Genomic DNA, 25,269 nt, shown 5'->3' on the forward strand with positions numbered 1-25,269 from the left:
CTTTAGGAATGGAAACTTATAACCCTTTTGCTGCATTCAAAATTAAAAAAGATTTTGCCTTTACATAAACTTAACAGCAGGTTTGTCTGTTTTATATGTTACATATTAAGCAATTAAGACTTCACAATCTGCTTTGTATTTCTGAGCAAATGTTTAATCTCATTAATCATTTCTAAGAGTTTGGATTCATGTATAGTGAAAGATAAAACTTCTGCTAGCTTTTTAATCATCCTGTATCAGCTTTCACTGACTGCCTCACTGTTCTCCCCTGCCTATAGTAGCAGCAGATGGAACTTATGCTTGTCTAAAGATATGACTTTTGACCTTGTACTTTTTTTTTGCAGGATCATTATTTTATATATGCATCAAACTTGGGTAATATAGTGAGGTAAGATGTAGGAATGTTTACCATACTTTACTGGTAATATATTTCAAAACATAATTTATACTTTATTGCTCCTAGGTAAATTTTTAGTATAAAACTATGTGATCTCTAGTTTACCTGTCACCCATACATATTGAAAAAGTTGGTTAAAACAAAAACATTTTGTGAAAACATTTTTCTTTTACTAAATGTCCAGGATATCTAAAATCTTATCATAAGTGTAAAAACTAAGCTAGACCTAGAACATTGAATCTATCAACTGCCATGCATTAAATGTTTTTACCACATGTATTTTGTTTGAGGACAGGTACCTTTAAAACACCTTTTGCTACACTAAGGATTACCTAATTTCCTTTGTATTTACATGACTGTGATAAGTCTGAGTTCCTGCATACAGTGCCCACCCACTCCCTTTTACCCCCCCCCCTCCCCCTCAAAACACACAATGACAACTTCACTTGGTTAACTAGCCCAATGGGCCGTTTATTAAAAAATACTTAAATATGACTAAAAACTCTTTTATAAATACCTATAAAATTAACCATAAATTACAGTATGAAATTAAACATACAAACAAATAATTACCGAATTATCAAATAACAATAAATAACTGAAATAAAGGCATTAATAAAACATCTTTACTTAAAACTTTAAACACACCCCTGGTTACTGGTCCTCGAAGGTCCCACTAATCATAACTTCTGCACCTAAAAGGGTCTGCGCCGTCGAAGTATGTATGCTCCCAGCCAAACCTCAAGCTCAGGAACAATACCAGCAGCACTCACAGCCCTACACCAGCAATTTTAATCAACTCCCAACACCAACCTTACTGAGGGTCTCATACTATAGATGAGACCCTCACCCCCACTGAAAACCTTCCAATATAACACCTTCCCTCGAGGACCTCACCACCAACTGAAAAACTCTTTACTACCATTTTTTCCCCCTGCCTCAACGGAGGGGGTGGGAGGGAAACTTTCCTGTCCTCGCTCTGCCATGTTGAAAAATGACCCTCCTCTTCCCCCCTGTAGGTCACTTTCAAGCTTACTAATAACTCACCCCCCCCCCCTCCATTCCTTGATAACTCTTAACCATTCCACTGCCTGCTCCCAACCCTTCCCAGTCATGCAGGCCTTCCACTATTTTCCCTCCGTTCCCCGCTCCAGGCCTCACTGGAGCATATATAGCTTTTGGATCATGTCCTGAGTTGCTCTAGCAGTCAGAGACAATTTGTTGATCAGCAGAGATGATTCGTTTTCACCAGATTCACATAAATCCACTGACGCATTTCATCCCATGGGCTTAATCATAAAAATCTATGATTAAGCCCATAGGGTAAAACACGACATAGGAATTGTTTCTCCAGATGTGTTGTGGACTCCTGACTTGTTATAGAAGTTCTATTGTCATCTTTCAATAAATTAAATTTCTGCTTTTATCCTGGAGTGGGGCTCTGACAATTTTGCTATGGCAGTAAGTCCATACATACATTGTCAGAAAGTAAGAAAGACCTAATAGGACAATAATATCAGTGGTGTTTCTAGAGAAGTACTGTATCTATTTTTCAAAGGCAGATAAATATACAGTCAGCAAATTCAGAACAGTCTTGTTACTAAAGTGTGAGCTAATTTGTTGTTTTAGGCAACATAATCACCCGTTAAAAATCAGAACAACTTTCATGTGACAGATGGCATGGATTGATTTTCAGCACAATGTTCCCTCTTGTTATAAGTGGTATTGCAATGTGTAAAAAGTAATACTTTCCCTAATTACACACTGCTGCCTTACTAAATACCGATCAAACATGTTTTGAAAGCACCTAAAGTAAACAGACTCAGATCAAATAACAGTCACCATTATGACTCTATGACAGGGGTGCCCACACTTTTTTGGCTTGTGAGCTACTTTTTAAACAACCAAAATGATCTACCAACAATAAAAACTTGAACTCCTGTGCGCGGTAGAGTTTATTTTGAAAGGCAGAGCTCCGTGATCTACTCTCGTTGCCTTTGCTACCTACCTGTAGATTGCGATCCACCTGTTGGGCACCCCTGCTCTATGACAACTCACAGCAGAGAATCTGAATCACCAGTACTTTATTCAACCATTTTAATTACTGCTGTCTCTGATAAAAAATCAATCCATCATACAATGGTATAGAAACAGCTGCTGACTCAGAGGCTGTGGTGGGATGCAGCTGGGTGAAGGTGCCACTTTTCTGCTAAAAATTTAGATTTGTGAATGCATGTGGTCTTACGCAAAAATTGTCTATGTTTCTAAGTATATTTTAAAAAAGGTTCAATTTATAACATACTGATAAAAAAGCATACTTTTTCTACTGGGAAAATATGTGAAGACTTTGTAATGTACAAATGGACAAATTCCCAGTGGAACATTAATAAGGTACATAAGGTAAATACAACCTTGGGAGAATCCCAGCAAGTGACCAATTACACTGTATCATTTATTTACCAATGAATAAGTCAAAATGCAGAAGTGGTATTTAAAATTACGTACACTCTTACCACTTCTATAGGAATATAGTAAGCAGAATCCAGGTGAATATAATCAAATGCATTTGAATAAATTATCTTCAACAACTGTGTGACCACCTCTATAAAGTCAGAAGATTTGGCATTTTATTGGTCTGGAACATTCAAGTGTGTGTTAAGACATGACTATCAAAGGCATCAGCAATATTCTTAGATAAGTAGCTAGTCAAGTAAAAAAAATATCTATTTCTTTAAGAAACGTCAGCTGTTAATATTAAGATCGTAAGAGAACAGACACGAGTTGCTGTTCTAATGTATTCAGAAAAGATGGTGTTAATAATACAAAGTAAAGTAGGTGGTACAGAAAAGTAATTAAATATTTGAAGTGATAAGTGACTATTCAGGCATCGTGAGTGATTGATGTTCCTAAACAATTTATGGACCTGATATCCTGGGAATCTCTTCACACCTCCCCAGGTGACCATACCCTTTGTTCTTATTAACAAAGAAGAGAAACCCCACTAGTCCTACATGATGTTCACCCCCCACAATAAAGCAGATTACTTGGTATATTTCCCATGGATAGTTCTACTAAAAAACAACATGGAGTCTATGATAAAGTCTTCTACTTCTCATAGGTAGTGCTGTTCAATAATGTGGAAAGGGTTATAAAACCATTTACAAACAATTTGAATTCCAACATTATACAGTGGAAAAGATTATTCACAAGTAGAAAATAGGACAGTTGCTTATCTTCCCAGGAGTGAACATCCCAGCAATTCAGGTCAGACTATGAAGTGCTCAGAGAAATTGCAAAAAAAAACAAGAGCTACACCTCTATCTACAGACCTTATTTAACACGCTAAATAATAAAATCCATGACAGTAGGATTGGAAAACAAAATGGACAAGTAGGGCTTGTTTGGAAGGGTTGCCAGTAGAAAGTCTTTTCTCTCTAAAAAGAACATGGTAGCACAGCATAGGTTTGCACAGTTACATCTGAACAAAACATGAGATTTCTGGAACTTGTCTGTGCTTTGGAGTGGAGTGGAGATGCACAAACACTTCACAAAAACTGTCAAGCATAGTGGTAGAAAGGTGATTGGTGGACATGTTTTGCAGCCATAGGGCAGCCATTTTGCAGCCATCAAATGTGAGGCCATCTGAATAGTATGAGTAAAATAGAAAAAAATCAAGGTGTTGCAATGGACCAGTCGAAATCCAGATCTTTACCCTTTTGAAGTGCATTGACAGGACCTTTAAAGAGCTGTGTGTAAATGAGTTTCTGCAAACCTCTGACACAATGGGCCTGGTTTATTAAAGCTCTGCAAGGCTGGAGAGGATACACTTTCATCAGTGAAGCTGGGTGATCCAAGCAAATCTAGAAAAGAGTTCTTCAATCTCATTTGCTATTTGCTATGTTTGCTATGCAAATGTTTTGAACCTGAACCAGGTTTGCTGGATCACCCAGCTTTACTGATAAAAATATATCTTCTCCTGTCTTGGGGAGATTTAATCTACAGGTAGTCCCGGAGTTAAGGACATCCGACATATGGACAACTCCTAGATATGAGCGGGGCTTCCCTGCTCCTTCCTGTGTAGGACAGAGGCTTGATGGGGGGAGGGGGTGGTTTGCATGACTTGCAGAAGAAATCATCCTCTTGTAACTCTTTAATGACCAAGACAAACTCTGTAGTTATTTCTTTTTGCATATCAAAGCACAGCTTGCTACAGAAGTTAATGAATGTCTAGGCTCCATAAAGTTTTTTTTTTTTGCGATAAACTCACAGTAAGGTTTTTCTACAGTAACTGACACCACACTGTCAATTAATATGTTGAGACAAACATCTGTCCTAATTGCATTTAATAAAGTAACATACCTGTTCTGACTTACATACAAATTCAACTTAAAAACAAACCTACTGTCCCTATCTCGTACGTAACCCAGGGACTACCTGTATCAGGCCCAATGGGGCGGTATAAAGCAATTGTGGAAGAAATAGTTTTTTTTTACCATATTTTTACCATTACTAGGCTATTCATTTTAGCTGAAGTTAGGCTTTATGTACTTCAAGGTCACCTTCTTTTTTGGTACATGAACATAATAGCCTTCAACTTCCCTGAATACTTCTGTGCATTTTTTACCTATACTGGTATGATTCTGTAACAGAATTGTGGCTATATATAATCCCATTATTTGCCAACCTTTTGTAGTGTAATTGTATGAAGGACAAGAAAATTTGTACAATATATAGTCTTCTATTATCCATCCTCATTAAAACAGACGTAGTGTCAAATGTATGTTATAAGACCACCATTGTTAAAAATAGTGTACTTGCAATGGGAGCATTCAGTAAATGGGTTTATTTTTTCTTCCAGGTGCATGTTTTACCCTTTTTTCCACTTACTAGCGAGGATAATTGCTAATTGACAACCAGGATAGTTTGTTGAGTGCAGGTGTAAGTGGAATACATAGATTACAGAATTGAAAGATTCTTGGCGTGCTAAGTGCTTAGCACAACTAGGCAGATATATATGACTGTTAATGCTGGGCTGAGGTCTGTTTGTCTAAGAGTCCCTAATTACCTGATTAAAAAATATCAGTAAAAATCATAATGAAAAGAATATGAAAAAATACCCTACACCCGGTTTCTGGACCATTTCTTTAGGCACCAGCGAGGTTGTCAGACTGCAGGAGAGGTCAGATGGTGTAAGGTGAGGTGGACTACCTTGGTTTTTAAACAACTTGCTAGGGTATTACAGTTTTGAGTGTCACTGAGACTGGATTATGATTATTAGACTGTTTGGAAACAGATTTTAGCATTCAATATTTTTTGAATAAGGAAAAACTTGCTTTTTTAATTATTCATATTTTTATAATATTTTTTATAATATATTTGTTAACTGATTGGGGCATTTAATTTCAATAGTATTCAACTGGTGTTTTTATGTATTCAAGGTAAAATAGTAATTTTGTTACTTAATTGCATTTTATGCTATTAATAAATGGAAACATTGGGCTAATTTGCCCACCAAGAAATAAAAATCAATTGTAAATCAGGGTGGTGTATTACAAAGGTATAAGGTGATCATAAAAAGAAAACCATTCAATTCGGTATTTGTAAAAAGTGAAGGTCATTGCGGAGGTTAATGTAATTATGCATGATCATTTTATCCTTGCCAATTGTACAGTTCTCTGTTAGGCTTTGTGCTCAGTATGAGACTGTTTTCAGCATTTCCAGTAAAATCAAGATATTTCCATAATAATAAAAAAGTACCTATGTGCTGTGCATGTCAATGAAGCTATGATTACTCTAAATTAAGAAGAAGGGCCTTAAGAAGGGCCAAGACACAGAGTCTAAGTATCAGCATTATCTACTCCGGAGCCTCCCTCTAGTGGCCAGAGTGTTGTGCTGGAGACTGATACCAGGTTGCTTTCCTTGAGCACACCAGGGTGAGCAGAACAGAGCAAAGTGCCAAATCAGTGGGCAAGAGAGTAGTCGATAATTTTGAAACAGGCAGCAAACAGGGGAGGTCAGAAACAAGGCCAGGGGTCTAATATCAGAAAGAAGAAATAAAATACAAGTGGCATGGGGGTTCACCGAAGACACAAGGGACCAGCAAGACAGTGAATGCAGAAAAGAACAGGGAGGGGAAAGGCAGACTGGGTTAGAATAAGAGCTTGACTGGGAAACAGAGCAGAGCTACAGGGCTTGGCAGTAGTCTGAAGACTTGTTGCTCGAACACTGAGCACTGTGTCTGAGCCAGCTAAATAGCCAGTGATTAACAAAGGGCTATCTCCTGTTCTCCCCAGCCATTTTTAGCCGGGTGCGTCACCCGGCACTTTTTAATAACCACCCGGCTGTTTTTGGGTGGTTATTGAAAAGGTGGGTCACAACACAGGGGCCACCATCCGTCTATTATTATTAGCTTATTCCCACCCAGCTTAAAAAAAATCTAGGGGGAACACTGTCCTGATTGGCCAGCTGGAGGGGCGACGCACATTAAACCTGGAAGAGCAGACACGCTCGAGGTCAGAACTGTGCAGGAGAGAGGAGCTGGCACTTTAGCGAGGAGAAGTTAAGTGCGATAGCACCTTAATGGGTTTTTCTGGCAAAAGCTCCTTTAAATATGAACAGGGCTAGAAATGTCCACCTTCTGCTTGTCACATGTCAGAATTAATTTGGCCGATTAGGCTCCCAGATGTGTATTGTAGGATGACTCTGCAAGTGAACCCACATGGCACAGGAGCAAGGTAAATATGTCTGCTATTAGGCTTATTTTAGGTCCTACTTTTTTAAATTAGCTCAAAGGTTTATAAAACAACTATTAGTAACATTTGAATTTGTTGGATGTGATGAGGGTAGTGGGAAGGATTTATGCCTAGAATTGTTAGTCTTCTCAGTCAAGAAGGTATTTAATTGCATACAATGGGATTATACTGTTGAATGTTTAGGTAAATTTGACTTTTACAGCAATTGTAAAAAGAAAAGCGTACCAAGAGTAAGCTAGTCTAGTCTGGGGTCTTACAACCCACTGTATCGTGATTGAGGAAAGACCGTATTACTTGTTTCATCTGCTGAATGTTTCCCCAGTTTCTTTCTTCATTTTTTTTTGTATTTAGTGCCTCAAAAGCCCCTACTAGTCTACTTGTTACGATTATTGTTATTGAGATATTTCTAACTTTGTGGAAATATTGGATGGTGTTAAGCTACGTACACACTTCCAATTATTATCGTTGGTAAACGAACGACGAACGATCCTGCACGATATCTGCGAACGATCGTATAGCACCGATCCTGTACATACAGATAACTACACGATCGTTCGTAGATATTGTACATACAATAGATGCGATCGTTTGAACGATACAGGAAGTTACGTGCACCACAGGAAGTGAGCGAACGTTCGTTCATCACGCATGCTCAGACCATGGACGATCAATGAACGATCGTACACACGAACGATGGTCAACGATCCTCGTCCAATCCGATCCGCCGGTCCGGTCGTTCATTTCCAACGACTTTCCTCGTTCATCGGCGTCGTTGGTTACTTTTTTTACGAACGATTTTTGCCCAATCGATCGTCGTTCATTTTGAACGATAAAAATTGGAAGTGTGTACGCAGCTTTAGACACAGATGTCCCCTTTGACCTTTGATTTTAATGTTTAAGTGAACCCCTTAGCCTATGTAAAAAAAATGTAAATCAGGGTTACAAAGGTATAAAGTAATCATAAAAAGAAAACCATTAATTTCGGTATTTGTAACAAAGTGAAGGTCATTGCGGAGGTTAATGTAATTATGCATGATCATTTTATCCTTGCCAATTGTGCAGTTCTCTTTGTGCTCAGTATGAGACTGTAAAATCAAGAAATTTCCATAATTTTAAATAAGTACCTAATTTAGGCTTATTTAAGGTCCTACTTTGTTATTTTAGGTCAGAGGTTTATAATACAACTATTAGCAGTATTTGAATTTGTTAGATTTGATGAGGGTAGTGGTAAGCATTTGTGGTTAGAATTTTTATTCTTCTCAGCCAAGAAGGTCATTGCATACAATGGGATTAAGCTGTTGAATGTTTAGATATATTTGACTTCTTGTGTAATTGTATTTAGTGCCTCAGAAGCCCCTACTAGTCTTTTAGTCAGGACTAATTGTTATTTCTAACTTGGGTAGTATTAGACATAGATGTTCTCCATGACCTTTGATTTTAATGTTTAAGTGAAACCCTTAGCCTATGTACTCTGGAAAATGTAATTAGGTATTGTGGTGGGCTGTACAATTTTTAGTAATTCATCTAATGCGGATATGTGTTTGGCCAAGTCATCATTTACCAAGTGTTCTAGAATTATTACAGAAATTTGGTTCATTCGCTAGTTATAAATATAAGATATACATTGAAAAATCTATAATGATTTGGTTCGGGAGGGAAGGGGAGAATATTGATGATATGTGTTACATAGGTGTGTCACATTCAAGGTTCTTATTAGTGGAATATTATAGGTAACTGAGCCTTGCTAGAACAGCGGTCGCCAACCTGTGCAGTGGTCCGCGAGAGCCATGTCCCCGTACAGATCGCAGGCACAGGAAAGTGGGTAGGTTGTGTCTCTGGACACAACCCGCTCACTCTCCTATTGCAGACTCAGACCTGCGATGGGAGAGTGGGCAGGTTCTGGCATCATGACGTCACTATGGGGAAGTTTGTTTCCTTTTAAGTGATACGCGGCACCCCGCACATGCGCGGTCAGGAGCCGGTAAATTTTGTGGTCCGTGGGTCCAAAAAGGTTGGTGACCACTGCACTAGGAGGAACGACTAAAGTATTTAAAAAGATCCTGGAGGGTTTATTAGGGTCATTTGTTCCTTAGGCCCTGATTACCTGAGTTTCTATCTTTATAATATCTTTTATCCTAAAGAATGTTATTGTAGAATTTGTAAGAATGTATTTTTGTTTTGTATGCTTTGCTATTGATTTGTAATAAATGTATGGTTAAAAAAACTGGGTTAAACTGAGACATCATAGATAAAACCATGTACATGTTTTAGCTGCAAAAACCTAATACCCTATATTAGTTTGTAAGTGCAGACTCCAAATGTGAAGTGTAAGGTTTAAGTAGTACTATGTTTTTACAAGGACCTCTTACAAGACGTGGGAGATACCACTAGATCGCATCCCTCCATTGACAGCATATATTAGGTTGGTAACCAAACAAAAAAAGTAACAAGCTGTCAGAATAATAGAACTCTAAACAGATAAAGCTAAGCAGCCATCAAGCAAGGGTCAGTCTGTGGAAGAGATTACAATATCATTATTATCATTTATTTCTATAGCACCAACATTTAACGCAGTGCTTTACAGAGTCCATGTTCATGTCCATAACTATCCCTAAAAGGAGCAATCCAGTGTGCTGACTATACAGTAATATCATTTTTTTTTGGGGGGGGGGGGGTCAATTAACCTATCATTATGTTTTTGAATCTACAGAACTCCCTCTAGGTCATGTTCTAGTCAAAAGCATATCCTAGTACAATAGTCCTGCAGGATGAGTGCTTTGAGCCACCATGTCACCCATTCTGATATTACCTTTAAGCCCTTTTCTTCAATATTACTCGTACTGTCTTCATTACTGTGCACATGAAAGATCAGATGGAAGGGCGTATAGGCACTGCTTATTCAAGTCTTTTGTAGTGCCTAGAGGAAGAATATTGTTGATAGAATCAAAAGTTTTATTCTTAAAATCCCTAGTTATTTAAACCTGGTCCTGTGTCCAAATTCACTAAACTTGAAAATTATGAAGCTGTGGACAGTGATAAGGCGTGTTATCACAGTCTTTTTGATAAATGCTGTAAAAAAATTAATCCCAAACAGACACAAAACACCAGAATTTGACCTGGTATTAGCCTGCAATTTTCTATATAGGATCATTGATTTTGGGAGAGGGTGGAGCAGAACTGAGAGACAAGTAGATGTGCTACAAGACAATAGGCTTACACAAGGCAGGCTAACAAATGGTGGGCAAGTGCTGGTTGAGCTGCTATTATAATGAACCCATTTCTCCACCTACCTGTATATATACCTTCTACCAGTTAATGACAAGGGAAACAGTGAAAAGAACTGCAAAATAAAAACATATTTTGTATGGGTTTAAATATAGCCTTTTCACACTTCATGTTTGATTGACTGTCAGTGATTTTCTGGTTTAGAAAGAACAAATGTCTGTTCTTTTAAAACATACAAATGACACAGAATTAGGATTTTGTACAAATTAAAAGTATATATAATTCTCAATACATTTGGGGCCTAAATTTACATGTTTATGGATGATATCCTAAAGTACAACTAGTAATCAACAATATTTTTTGATCTATAAAAGTTTAATTTTGACTCTTTAAAAATTTAAAAATTTTCTCTTTAAAAAAAAGTGTAAAATTAGGGATAATTGTGCAGTGCCAAATATTACAATCGGTAAAAAGCTTTACAAGTTATCTGTGACCTCTATATTAGATTTTAATTTGAAGGTATTAATTCTCAAATATCACAGCAAAGACTCTAGGGACTTTTTCAGACTAGCTTTTCCCTGTTGGCTGTGAATGGGTTCAGTTAATGCTTTACAAGCATGCCTGCCACATGATAGATACTACAAGCAATGTCCAATTCTATGCAGCAATTATAGTAGCAATTAGGGGCATTTCACAAGTGCCTGTCATTATAAAGCTTGGTGGGTGGTTGCCAGGCTATCGACTACCCAGGAACCACCAGTGAGCCATCAGGGAGCACCCAGTCATAACAACCCCTAAAGTCAGTTTCTAACAGCTTAGTAATGCACACTGCGTGTTTACATTGGGAGGCTGGTAGGCTGCCAAGATTCTACTTCAATAGAAAATTAAGTAAAAGAATTTGAAATTTTAGTGCCTCTTTTGTGCATTTTCTTTAACTCCAGACATTAAATAAATTAAGTTGGTTAACATATTGGTCAGTCAACAATTTTGTTAACAGTAGCCCTGATACTTATTACTGTAGCCAAGATCAAACTGACAGTAAAGTAAATGAGGCTTATGCAAATTAAATCCATAAGAGCATTACTTAAAATAATAAAATACATTGATGCACAGAAGTAACCAGGAACGAAATCTGTATTTGTAAGTGTGTAAATGCCTGATTATGATATTTTTGTAAATTATTGAAAACAATATAATATTACCTTGAATATTATAATTACCATTTGAATTTCTGATGCACATGTTCTCTTTGTTAAATATATCCCAGAGTAGTCTGACACTGACATAAATTGCCATTCAGCTCTTTTTTGTAAAGACAATTGTGTTAGTGCACTGCCTAGAAAATGCCAGCAAATCAGTTCCTGGCTTTACACACAAATCTAACAATGTAAACTGCTCTGTTCCAGATTCCTGAAATGCAACTGCTGTTGAAGATTGGGAAAGTGGATAAAATATGGACTAGAAGAATATTTCCAAGTAAGGAAGACTAAGGTTCTCAAGGGTCTAATATTTCACTTTCACCGTACTATGAATACAGTTAAGGAGGATCAAAACCTGCACACTTTGACAATCATCATATGAGGCCCATTGATTTTTGGGAATTTTTTGCAGAGTTTCCTGACAAACACAATGACTGGGCAAATAGCTGAAGACACATCTGAGTCTCCAAATCTAAACTCGGATGAGCTGGAATGCAAGATATGTTACAACCGATATAACTTAAGACAAAGAAAACCAAAAGTTTTGGGCTGTTGTCACAGAGTATGTGCCAAATGCCTCTACAAACTTGTGGACTGTGTGGAGTCTCCTCAATGTGTAATTGTATGCCCGTTTTGTAGGTTTGAAACTCGACTACCTGAGGATGAAGTCAGCAGTCTCCCAGATGACAACAATATTTTACTTAACCTAGCATGTGGTGGCAAAGGAAGGTGTTCGGGGGACAATCCTACAGAGTTGCTTCTAACACCAAAACGCCTGTCAACTCTAGTCACTCCATCACACAGTTCTACCAACTGCCTTGTGATCACCATAATGGAAGTTCAGAGAGAAAGTTCTCCATCTCTTAATGCTACTCCTGTGGTAGAATTCTACCGGCCTTCAACATATGACCCAGTTTCGATGCCTCAGAACTGGACAGTGTGGAATTGTACATCTCTAATCTGCCAAACCTCTGTACGTGTTTTTGTTTGGCTGCTAGGATTACTCTACTTCAGTTCCTTGCCTCTTGGGATATACTTGCTGGTATCAAAAAAGGTAACCCTTGGGGTTGTCTTTGTGAGCCTTGTCCCTTCTAGCCTTGTTATACTTATGGTATATGGATTCTGCCAATGTGTATGCCATGAATTTTTGGATTGTATGTCAACATCTTAGCACATAAAAAAGGAAACATGAAAATGTAAAAAACTTGAACTGGCTGATGGAAGAAGGAAATACTGAAGTCTAATGATGTGTTTATAACCTAAATCTTCATCAGTCTTCTTTCTATCAGCAAGTACAGCACCTGCTATGTGGAACATAACACATTGAAGTGAAATGAATGAGACTTCTAATCAATTTAAGAAGGGTATATTTTTGCTATTTTTACCTTTGAATTCAGCCGCTGTACTGTCATTTCACTTTACCATGACAAAACTTGTTAAAATTAGTGTTTTATCTAAACATTCCTTTGTAAGTTCAGATTGTGTGCTAGAAGTGTTAGAAAAATATTTATTGTTTGTATTTTTTACAAAATTTAGATTTTTCTTAAAACTGATATTCTCACAAAATAAAAGCCTGCAATGACAGCAGGGTACATGCTTAAGTATAGCATTACCTGAAATTGTGTGATGTTAATATTGGTAAGATACCTCAGGGAAAATAATGTCCATTCCTGATCTAGGAAGTGTGATATTATTTGCTCTAATTGAATAGAGCTTGGCCTTAGATATGTTCTAAAATGATGCTACAAACAGAAATGATTGTACACCTGTCAACATAATAAAATTACATCAAGGCAAACGATTGAATGTGTTTGCTGGCAGAGTTAAATTACATACAGGCATTTAAAATCTCTCAAAGTCTCCATTATCAAGAATTACTAGTTCAACCTAAACTACTAAAGCCCATTTAAAGTCAGTTCATGGTATTGTGATACCCATGTGGATTCTCCATAATAAAAATAAATGGATAGAGACTGAAACAGGCAACTCCTATTGGAGAGGCCAAAAATGAGTAATTTGGTGCCAACCTAAGGTTGACATATTAGGGGTGTTGTCCTTTAGCAGTTTTCATGCCTGGGATCCACATCACCATCTTTTAGAACATAATCAATTGCAATCAGCTGTCAAATTCTCACAATTTAAAAAAAAATGTATTTGCACCCGTTCTTAAAAAAAAGTCTGATTTTGCCTTAGTTACATGGCACTAACATCTGATTTCCTGATTTTTGTTGTACATTTTACAGTTGAATTTCTCCACCATCTTCACTGAACACTAATTGCAAAGACCTGCCCATGTTTTGACTCATACCTACCCTAATTTTAGGCACAAATGACAAATATTCTTTATAATTAGCATTGGATTTTATGCAGGGTCATAGTTCTATATTGCTAAAACCTGACGTAGAGCATTATTTGGCATTCTAACCACTTGTTTCTTTGTCACTCTACGTCAGGGGTGTCAAACCCTGGCCTGCAATGTCCTTTTTTTTGGCCCCCAAAGGAATCCTAAATATGGCCCGCCGCTGCATTGAAATAGCACCGCTACTACAATTCCCTGCATCATTCGCGTCTATAGACCAGCGGCCTCTCTGCCTATGCGTGGCCCTGCATTGGACTGTTTTATAGACGCAAGTAATGCCGGGAATTGTAATAGCGGCATCACTCGCGTCTATAGACCAGCGGCCTCTCTGCCTATGTGTAGCCCCTCATTGGACTGTTTTATAGACGCAAGTAATGCTGGGAATTGTAGTAGCGGCATCACTTGCGTCCATAGGCCAGCAGGCTCTCTGCCTATGCATGGCCCCGCATTGGACTATTTTATATACACAAGTGCAGGGAATTGTGGTAGCAGTACTATTTCAATGAACAGGGAGTTCCAGTGGCGGGCCACTCATAAGATTTAGCATAAGATAAGCCAAACCTCTTTGTTTCCATATGAAAAGGTTTCGTATCTAATGAGAAGGATAAATGTCCTCAATTTTTTCAAGGTTGGTCAGCGACTTTTTCTAAGTTTTTAATTTTGGCCCACTGCGTATTTGAGTTTGACACCCATGCTGTACGTCATATCCAACATTCCTGCGCACAGAATGCTTTCAGTGCAAGCTGGCTCTGGTCCAGAACCATACATAGTATAATTCATATTAAATATTTGCTAGTTTCCTTGGTTGTCTTGATAAGTAATTTTGCAACCACACATTTGGTCTACACCAGGGACCAAAACAGTTTTACTTAACAGCATGGCTATAGTCAAAGATTGTAAATACTATCTTTTCCTTTTTAATTTACAGTCGCCAGATGGAACATGACAAAACATGTTTTCATGGCCATGTCATATGCCAAATTATGAACTTTTTTGGAATTTTGCACAGAAAATGTTTTGTAACCAATATCTTCACCTAGAAAATTCCTTTTTTTAAATAAAAAGATAGCAGTTAAACATCCACTTGGTCCTAAAAAATAATAAAAAAAGTTTTGGAATACTTCTAAAAAGTGTAATAAAAATAAAAAAAAGTATAGGAATTGATGTCATTTAAAGAGGGCAATCAGCTTGTGAATACAAAATGCTTTCTCACAAATCTGTAATTAAAGCTTCTTTAACAAGATATGATACATTCATAAACTTTGTGATGCTCCCAGGGTCATCTATATGTGAATATGCTCTATGTACACAGTGGTAAGATAAAAAAAAAGCAGGTAGAATGGTGCAAAAGCCAAAAGGAATTATTCAAATTGTGTTACAAGTTTAAAAGAGGTCTTTTTTCACAGCAGCCAAATCAGCTTTCAATATTCATATCTCCATGATAATCAAAAAAAAGTCAGGATCTGATGGGTGGTTGAATGAATGCACACTGTCATTTTCTAATGCTAAGCCCCCATAGCATTGTTTCCTAGTAAATTTATTTTAGTTCTTCCATTCTTTAATTGCCCTTTCTAGAATTATAAGTGCAGTGTTATGCAGTGAGTGGACTCCCGCAGCAAACAGCTCATGTGATCATGTGGTAAGAGGAGGAATGACTGTCCACCGTCCATTTACCCCACAGCCTCTGTATTAGGAATATGAGATTACAAAGAGTAATACATACATTCATAGCTCACCGCAGATCATCTACTCTGTGCAGAAAATAAATACACTTTAATATTACTGACCAATAATATGTTAATCTAATAAACAAATAAAAAGAAATGCACTTTATATTAGATGTTCTTCATGCAAACATGTTTAAAATAGTAAAGTTTATGGATACATTCATCTTAATTATAAAGTTTTTCTGGTGTACTTTTTGTGAGAATACAGCAATGTAAAAATAGATCTCCAAATGTTTCCCATTACTTGTACTTTTTTCAAATACATGATTATAAATCTAAAAACATGACTGGCACTGCTGCTGACGTCAGTGTCTTTTTCAGTCCGTTCTGAATGTTTCTTGCGTGAAATCCTTACTTTGATGCTTCAGGTTCTGAAGAAGCTGAAAAGTTGGTATATGCATTTAAGACTGCAAATTTAGTACATTTTGCAGTTTATTTCAGTTCCAATACTTAGTCTGAATACATGTAGTTAGACAACTGAAAAAACTTTAAAATGGCAAAAATGTGTACAATTTATGCTGATTCACTTTATAATTGAGTAATGACGGTTGTGAATTTGTAGAACACATCCTTCCTCCAAAGAAGCATTATTGAGGTTACTGTATACTAGAAGGTGAATTCTCAGATGTAGCACAGTTCAGTATATCGCACATCTGTTTTGTATTTATTGACTTTTTCTGCACTAGTATGACAATAGGATTCTTTTTATTACTGAAGTGAACATTGAAGCTGTGATATGCAGTATGTGACACAGGTCCAGTGCTATTAGACAATTTGTATGTGGTGTCTTACCGTCAGTTGTCGTTTGCAGTTAGGTCTATCTACATTTTTTGTCTTATTTTGTGATTTGTAAAGAAAAAAAAGTATGTATATGACCAGTAACTCAAATGAATGTGTCAAACATTTACATAAAAATATCTATTTATTGATCCATGTTTTACTGTGTGATGTATTTGTATTTGTGTGACTGAGGAATTTATATCTTAATCTGGTATCTCTTTGAACTGACACAAATAATTACTGCAGTTATCTCTAAGCTCATAAACTCAATTATATGCTTCAAAATGCTTGGCACAGAGTACGGACACTAAATAAAAAATAATTTTAATCAGACGATAAATATTGCATCCCTTGTAGCCACAGGTAGGCTTCAAAATAAGCTGGATCCTGGTTGTTTATGTCATGTCAATGGCATAAATAAAAAGTTTTTGAGCCAAGCATGGAAAGATGTTATGAGTGAGGAAGTCATTAGTAGGTCATTGAAAATTTGTGTCAGGTCAGAAATGTAGGTGGGACAGGACTGATTTAAAAGCAAAACACATTGGCCTAAATTTGATTCTTAGGTGAAATGGAAAGCAGAGTAGAGATCCTTTTACTTCTTTTTCCTGTCTGTAGCAAAAAAAATTTGGGAAGCAGCCAAGTATTGTGAATAGTCTTTCCTTGGCACTCTGCAATGCTACTTAAAGGAGAACAAATACAATACATAAAATACAACAACAAAGTTTCTAATAGAAGCTACACCCGTATGCCTAACAAAGTCTTTATGGGGCTGTAATCCTTGGTTGTTTCCACTCAGGTAAAAACTACTAAACTGTTAGACTTTATACCAAGGTCCTAAAATGTTATGAAAATATCAGGTAATGCAGAAAAAGACTGGTGAGTATGGTCAAAATAAAGTTCCAGCACTGCTGTTTTTTCATGACCACTTCTAGCATGGCAAAGTTACCACAAGCAGCCCAACTGTATGATATGTGATGGTTTAGCTTTGTGTATGGTATAACTTGTGTACAATATTTTTCCTACAAAATCCATGGGGAAAAGTGACCACTACTATATAAGGATCCATAAACTAATCCTTAGGAGTCCACAGTTCTACAGAGTTTTTATTAGTTTCAGAAAATGAAAGCCAAGTATGTTCCTGCCATAAGGCAGATAAAACAAGCTTTTTAGTGTATAGTTCTATACATTTTATTATTATTACATGTTTTTAATATAATTATATTTAATATAATTGCATTATTTTGACTGATTTGTGCTAAAAACCTGGAGTACTGAAAAGAACATTTAACTGACTCCCCAGATGTTCACTAAGGAATAAATATCCAGAGATTTTCAGGGGCAGTGGAATCCAGCCATGGGTTTTTAACTAGAGGAACATTTGTGGCCTAGTCTGGCCAGGGCCTGGGGCTTAACTGCGCCAGGATTGCAGGCAAGTCAGCTGTGGGGCTTAAGTTTGTCTGGTGCCTGGTCAGGAATTAACCAACCACCTATGGAAAAAAAGCCTGACTAATAATTTAAAGGACAGGACCCCCAAATTGTACTGCAGGACTGTCAGGAGTGAGGCGGCTCTAAATGAAGTTGGAAAGCTCAAAACCTGCTGTTTGCATTGAGATAAGTTATCTATGAAGGCACACTAAAGTTCAATTTCCTGAGGAAAGAGATCAAGATGACCAGGGAAAGCTTGGCAGGGACTTGGCCAAAGATATTTACCCCTACAGATCATGAGTTATGTAGCAATGGATCATTTTGCACACAAACATTCTCTCCCTTTCTTGTTAAGCAAAGCTCAATAACACCCTTAGACCAGTGGTCGCTAATCTTTTTCGGACCTACAGACCACTAAACTTACGGGCTCCGGACTGCGCATGCACGGGGAGCCGCATCCAACTCAAAAGGGAAGAAACTTCCCCCATGTCTGAAGTTTGAGTCTGCAATAGGAGAGTGGAACACACCAAATTCAGCCCCCCTCATAAAGGAGGTGAGTGCTACATATGCCAAATTTCAGCTTTAGATTTAGATTTACCTATTATCATTACGTTTTTCACCCTCAATGTACATGTAGAATACATGCTTCTCTGGCAGTTTGACACTGGAGCTGTGTAAAAAAAAAGGATACAGTAAAAATATAATTTTGATTCACTTACATTAAAGGTGTTATAGTGTATGTAATATTATGGGCAGTAAATGAACAATAAGTTATGTTTTATATGTTTAATACACTGCAATTACCGACAAATGTAGTGTTTCTTTCAAGAAATTCAGTGAGCTCTTAACTTCTCGTGCCCTCTGCTGCACTGAAATCTTACTAATGTTCTTATCTGTAGTTAACAAAACACTGTCCTCAAGTTATGGAAAGGACATAGAAGTGTACAGTCCACCAGAAGACATATGGGCAGTACAAACAATATGATTTTGGATTTTAGAAACACAAGGTTCTCAGGCCTAAACAGCAAGTTTAAAGCACATTGTAGTTCTGAATGTCAACTTGTATTTAAATGTCTTTGCCCAGACCCTTTATTCAAAGAAATTGATAAAATAGAAATCTGAAATGGAACTGAAGTAAACGAATAGACACATTCTCAAAAAAACTTTTCTGCTTTTCCTCACTCATCTGTAGAAGATAGAGAACAATTCTAGAACACTCAGAGCATCAGACCTCAAGCTATGGGATTTCATGGATTATAATACAATTTCTGATGACAGCAAAGGCTGCACAGCAATAGGGCAGAAATGAAGAAGCACAATGCACAGTAGATGTAGATCTGTGTAAGAAAAAAAACACAATACTCTTTATTTCACCATACAGTCTTCATGGTAGCAGCCATGTTGCATGCTTAGGTCATATCCTAGTTTAGTAAAAGACATTTGGACAAGTCTGGCACCACTTAGTCCACAAAAATAGTGTTGTCAGCCAGTAACTGAGTGCATTTCAGACAAATCAACAGGTGCTTTTGTGTACTTGCTATGTCCCTAAAGGAGTAAAACTAGGGGGAATGTGCATGCACTGTAAAATGTACTGTAGATTTCCCCTCCTAAGTAAAATAAAATAGTTTTAATTTAAAACATAAACTAGACAAATAATATTTGACAAGTGTCTCTTTGGCCACCTACAAAACCTCTTTTCTATGTATGAATATAAAAAAGCATGCACATAACACAACACAGTATGCACCATATGCTGATCTACAGACAATGGTAACATTTCTGAATATGGCCAGGACAAATGTGCACACAAGCATAAAGGACTTGATCTTCAGAATGTCATTGTGATTTATGAATTATTACCTACTGCAGTTATTGGAAGTGTCCGTCTCTGCTGCACACTGCAGGTAATCAGTTTAGGAGCAGGGGTGGTGTCATTTTGAAGTTAGAAATATTGTTGCTGTTCTAAAAATGATAAATTTGTCAGCACAGATAAAATAATTAGATTCTGAGATTGCAGCCAACGCTGCTCAAGAACGACTTGCTCTGCTTGCGTGCTATGATTGATGCTTGGCAGCCTATAGTTCACACTAGGAGAATGTATTAAATGAATTATGCAGATTTTCAACATTTATACATGCTTTAACAAGTGACATGTCAGCATAGGGATCTGGAGCATGACAATGTAAACCACAATGAAAAGGTAAGGTAAGAAGTGAAAATAAAATTCTAACAGCAGTATAATGCAATTTTTATTTAAATGTCACCTGGTCGTGGCAACCCAAGCAGCCAAGACAACTTTCTTGGAATACAATTAGCTGTTACTTAAATGATACATCTCTTCCAGCATGTGAGCATAATGGCAAACTTTGTATTTATGTATTTATTTGCACAACTGTTTGACAAGCATAGTATAGCATTTGTTGGGCATTTCAGAGATTGTAGAGAACAATACCAGCAAGGGGGTTAAATAAATAAAGCTAATAAAACAAGGGGGTTTCTTGGCACAGTTCACCAAATAAAAAACTTATAATGAATGTGTACCCATGAAGAAAGAAAATTAAGTACAGTATATAGTATGTATTTATGCATAAAAATAAAGCTGATTTCTTAACAGATATTTAGTCCATAATGCACATCAAAGAGACAGAAGGCAGTCTCGATTCCCCACACATTTGACAACTGTGCTTCATCAAGGAAGGAAGAGACTTCCAAAAACATGAATGTAGGCTTCAGAAGAATGCTAATAAATAGAGACAACAGAATAAAAAAAAGAGGTAAGCTTATCTCAATTCTGCTATTTTTTTCATGGTCCAGTAACAGGCTGGTTCTGGACAACCTGTGTGCAGAGTAAATGGGCTGAAGAATAATAGTTCTCAAGGCAATTTAGTGTAAAAAAAAAAAAAAAGTATTGTAAGGCTGGGTCTACATGGACGTTTTGTAAAAAGGCATGTAAGCGTTCCTACTGAGTTTATAAGCGTTTTTATGCACTTATTTTAACGTTTTAAAACTTTTTTTAAATGCTGGAAAAAGCTGAAAAACGTCTATGCCGCGTTTATCCACGTTTTACCGCGATTCTACAAGTGTTTTAGCACTTGGTAGAAATGCAAATTGTAACCCTGGGCAGTGATTTCTGCGAGTACAGGAAGTACATACATCCCTGCATACATGTGATAATGTGATCATGCAACAGTACAGTGACAAATGTAACAGTCTGTGAAAACACAGATGTAAATGGTAACATGTTCAAATAAATCACAATAGGTGTCAATGCAGTGATTCAAAGTAATAAGGTTATTAATATCATATAATTTTCTAACTTTAGGTCAATACCATATCAGTCACCACAAATATCAGTATTGCGTTAGATAGAACAGTAATATTGTGTAATCAATTAGTTATAAATCGTTGTATTTTGGTTATAGATGAACATGACAACATTGGTGCCAAAAAATACTTCATGAAATAGCATAGAGATACCGTAAAAAAATCATGATGAAAATAGAGTCAAAGAGTAGAATCAAATAAGTTGATTAGAGAAATGGTTTGAATGACATCATGTCCTTTAAACCAGGGGGAGTCAAGGCGCTTAAAGTATGGATCCATTTTGATTATGCTTTCAAAAGAGCCTTATCAAAATCACCTCCCCTTGGATTGGGGAATACCCTTTCCAAAGTGGAAAATGAAATTACTTGTGTTTTAAAGCTATGTTGGGTGCCTACATGGTGGCTAATCGGTGTGGTCATCTTGCCGGGATTGATTGAATAAACGTGTTTGTATATGCGTTTACGGAACGCCCTCTCGGTTTTTCTAACATAAAACCTGCCACATACACATGAAATCAAATATCCTTTACCTATGGTGGTACAGTCAACCTGATGTCTAATCTGATGCCACTAATTGTGTTTTAGGACAAACCCCTTTTGCTCATTTAACCAGGGACACTGACCACATCTTTTAGTACCTGGAATGGCTATGTTGGCTTCTGAAGTGGAGTAGTGGCTGTGTACCAAAGAATCTTTAAATGAAGCTGCTTTTCTATATGTAATGTTAGGATGATAGAAGAAAATATATTAAATGAAAAATATCTATTGATAGCAGATGCCACAGAGAGCTGTTCCTGGGGCTACCACCTAAAAGTTGCATGCTGTACTGTGTTGGACCTATGCTACATCCCTCTTAGACCCCATGGACCTCTCTGTCTACCTATCAGGTCATTTGCCAATCATTGTTTACCTGAGGCGATTCATTGTGCTGGGGACATCTGTGTTCTGGGATGATGAAGCTAACCTTTTGAGGCTGATTGAGGTTCTGTCTATAGGTGAAGACTACAGAGATAGATTGGGGAATCATGTCTAGTAAAGCATTGTCAGTTGACCCAATAGTCTGAGCATTAGTGTGGTTTCCCCACAGGAAAAGATACTTGACCTTGATTATACATAGCAGACTGCTTATCCAAACCCACAAGCCCGGCTCAAAGGAGCGGATAATGAATGACTAAAATCTGAAATGATAAAACCCTTACAATATCCCATACTTGTACTTACACAGTTAATAACTTTACTTGTCAGTTGTCATTTACTTCTGATTTATTAAATTTGAACTCCCAACTTTGCATACTAGAATATTTATAAATCCCTCATGGCTGTCAGATTCATTACTTTATATTGGACGATAATGTAGCAGTACCAGTGCTAATATAACCACACTAGAAAATGGAAATACTAAAGGACATAAACATTGACATACAGTGGTACCTCGGTATAAGTCCAACTTGGAATAAGTCCTGTTTGGACACAAAAAACTTGCCTTGGTATACAACCTTTTTGCTAGAACTTGTATGGGTACAAATGAGTCATAGTACCGTGCGCTACTCTTATTTACCTCTCAAGACAAAGCCACGACTGCCCACGAGTGTCAGTACGCCAGTTGCTACCATTCAGTGAACAACCCGCGCTATAACACTCAGCACCATCCTAGTAGGCACTTGATTCTTCTCAGCAAGGTAAAGTGATGTTAAATTTTCATTTATTTCATCTAATTGCTTTTGTATTTATGTATTTTAGTATTAAGCAGTGTTTAAATTATTTCCCCCCCATCAATGTATAATATGCCAATAACAATAGTTTTTTTTTTTCATGGGAACGGATTAATCGTTTTCCTTTTATTTCTTATAGGAAAAATTTGTTTGGTAAAAGTCCTGGTTGGTATAAATCCAAGGATCTGGAACAGATTAAGGACTTATACCAAGGTACCACTGTATATCTAAGTTTTTTTTTTAAATCTGAATGGACCACTGTCATTATCTAAAATATAAGGCTTTCCACAGACATTAAAAAATGCCCACTTCCTGTTCGGTCTACAAACCTATTCTATCAAAAAAAAACAATACACAGTTTTGATTTTAGATGTGTTTTAATGTTTTTTCTATGATTAACCATATAATGCTGATCCTTTTTAGTCTTATTTTCCTGTTAGCATTATTTAGTTTTGGTAATTATTTTAGTGAATATGTTAAAAAAGCAGCAGTTGAACACAAACCAGTTGAACCAGATTCCTATTACTCTAAACATATGTGCAGCAACCAGACTTAATATGCAAACACTCAGGCATGCCCCATGGTTCCCAAAACACAATTTGCACAGCTCTCAATATGCCACTTGAATTCAGGCAGTGTTAAGGCATGCAAAGGAAGAGTTTTCCAGAAGGCACAAGCTGCCTTTCAGCTGCAGGCTTCTACATTCTTTTTCCATTCCTTAGTGATGCAGGTACAAGGTCACTTTAAGGTGAAACCATCATATATAGTGCACTTTTGTCAAGACTAGTATAATGTTGTTAATCTTGTTATTTTATGACACTGAAAAAGTAATCATGAGAAAAATTCAAATTATCCATGTAAGTACTCTTGCATGTGAAATGAAAAGCAAAGACCTTTAAGCTTTAATTAGTGCCTTGAGACAAATCACTGTAAATGAATGTTCTGTAGTAGCTTAGGGAAGTCACAGTCATATATTACCAGCAATAAATAACATGCATGAAAATCTATAAAACACATATAGTTACCTAAAATATTTAGGCCACAAACACACTAATTAAAGTATACTAAAGTCTAAAGCCAAACTGTAAGGCCCTGGTCAGCACCAGTCCCCATCAGACACCAGTCCCCTAATTTACCACTGCAATCTTCACCTTTAGTAAGCCCCCACTCAGCTCCAGGACTTGATTGCCCCCAGGATTTACTGCGCAAGGGATGGTGTCTGGGAATGGGTTGGCAGCAAGCCAGAAGCCCACAGATAGCAGTACCAAGATTCCAACAGAGCCAAGTCCAGAATACTGAGCAGAGGTCATACACAGAGTATCCATCCACCAAATTAAGTACACAAGAATAAAACACAAGCAGAGTTGGGTCACAAGCAAAGGTCAGTCCAGGCAGCATAAACTGGCAAAGTCAGAAACAGGCAAGGTCAGCAACAGTAAATCAGAAGATAAATCTCCAGCACAGATTAGCCCAGCTAAACACTACAACATGCACTGATGATTGGGAGCAGAGATGCTTTAAACTCCTAGCAAACAATAGCAGTGCAGGACTGTATCAGGGGCTGATCAGCCTCTGGAATCCCCTTCAGCTGTGCACAGCCTAATAATGGATGCCAAAAAGTCCATCAGGCCGCACATCTAAAGGGAAGCAGGTGCTGCTGGTATCCCAGTTCTCCTGGCTGCTGCAAATGACATTGCTGGACAGAACAGACAGTGTTTATCACTACAATGGTGCACAGTACAGAGTTGCCGGACATATGAGCATTTCCTAACATTATCCCCCTCCTGAGGAGGGGCCTCCGGACCCTCCACCTGCAGTTCTTCAGAATTACCAGTTTGACCACTTATCTAAAGTCCAGAAGCCCACTTTAAATTTTTTGGAGGTTGAGGCTGGGGTTTGTCAGGAGGGGGCAGTGGCTGGAGGGTTTTACCTGGAACTATGCAAGGGGATTTACTAGAGTGAATAGCATTGGAACAAAGTCTAGCCTCAGAGGCTAAGAGGTCGGGCATCTGCTTTGGCATCCTCATTGGCACTAGCAGATCTCTGAGGTAATATGGCTGAGGTTGGTTAACAACTGGGATTGCAAGAGAGTGGGCCAGAGATATATCCATAAAATTCCTACCAGCACCGCTATCCAGGAATGCCTGGCAATGCTTACCCCAAGAATCCTAGGCAATTTTACCAGGTAATTGAAAACAATCAGATTTTGGAAGAAATACCTGTTTGCCTGGGGGGGTTTCGACAGGCCCACCTAGGCACTGAAGTTTTCCAGACTTCTTTTGAGGACAGGACTGCACAAAGTGACTATGTTCTCCACAATAAAGACAAAGCACATGTGACCTTCTTCCCAACCTCTTTGTGGATGACAAC

General features: G+C 37.4%; 1 protein-coding gene across 1 annotated transcript in view; it reads left to right on the forward strand.

Moving 5' to 3' along the window:
- The window catches only part of RNF182 (ring finger protein 182), a 29,647-nt gene extending 13,080 nt beyond the window's left edge, over window positions 1-16,567 (forward strand). Inside the window, exon 2 of the mRNA XM_072411672.1 lies at window positions 11,781-16,567. Coding sequence (XP_072267773.1) covers window positions 12,004-12,744 — 741 coding nt within the window. The 5' untranslated portion in view covers window positions 11,781-12,003 and the 3' untranslated portion in view covers window positions 12,745-16,567. The remainder of the gene's footprint in view (window positions 1-11,780) is intronic.
- Window positions 16,568-25,269: the final 8,702 nt, after the last annotated feature.

The sequence above is a fragment of the Pyxicephalus adspersus genome, chromosome 5, assembly GCF_032062135.1.
Source record: "Pyxicephalus adspersus chromosome 5, UCB_Pads_2.0, whole genome shotgun sequence".
NCBI classification, from domain to species: Eukaryota; Metazoa; Chordata; class Amphibia; order Anura; family Pyxicephalidae; genus Pyxicephalus; species Pyxicephalus adspersus.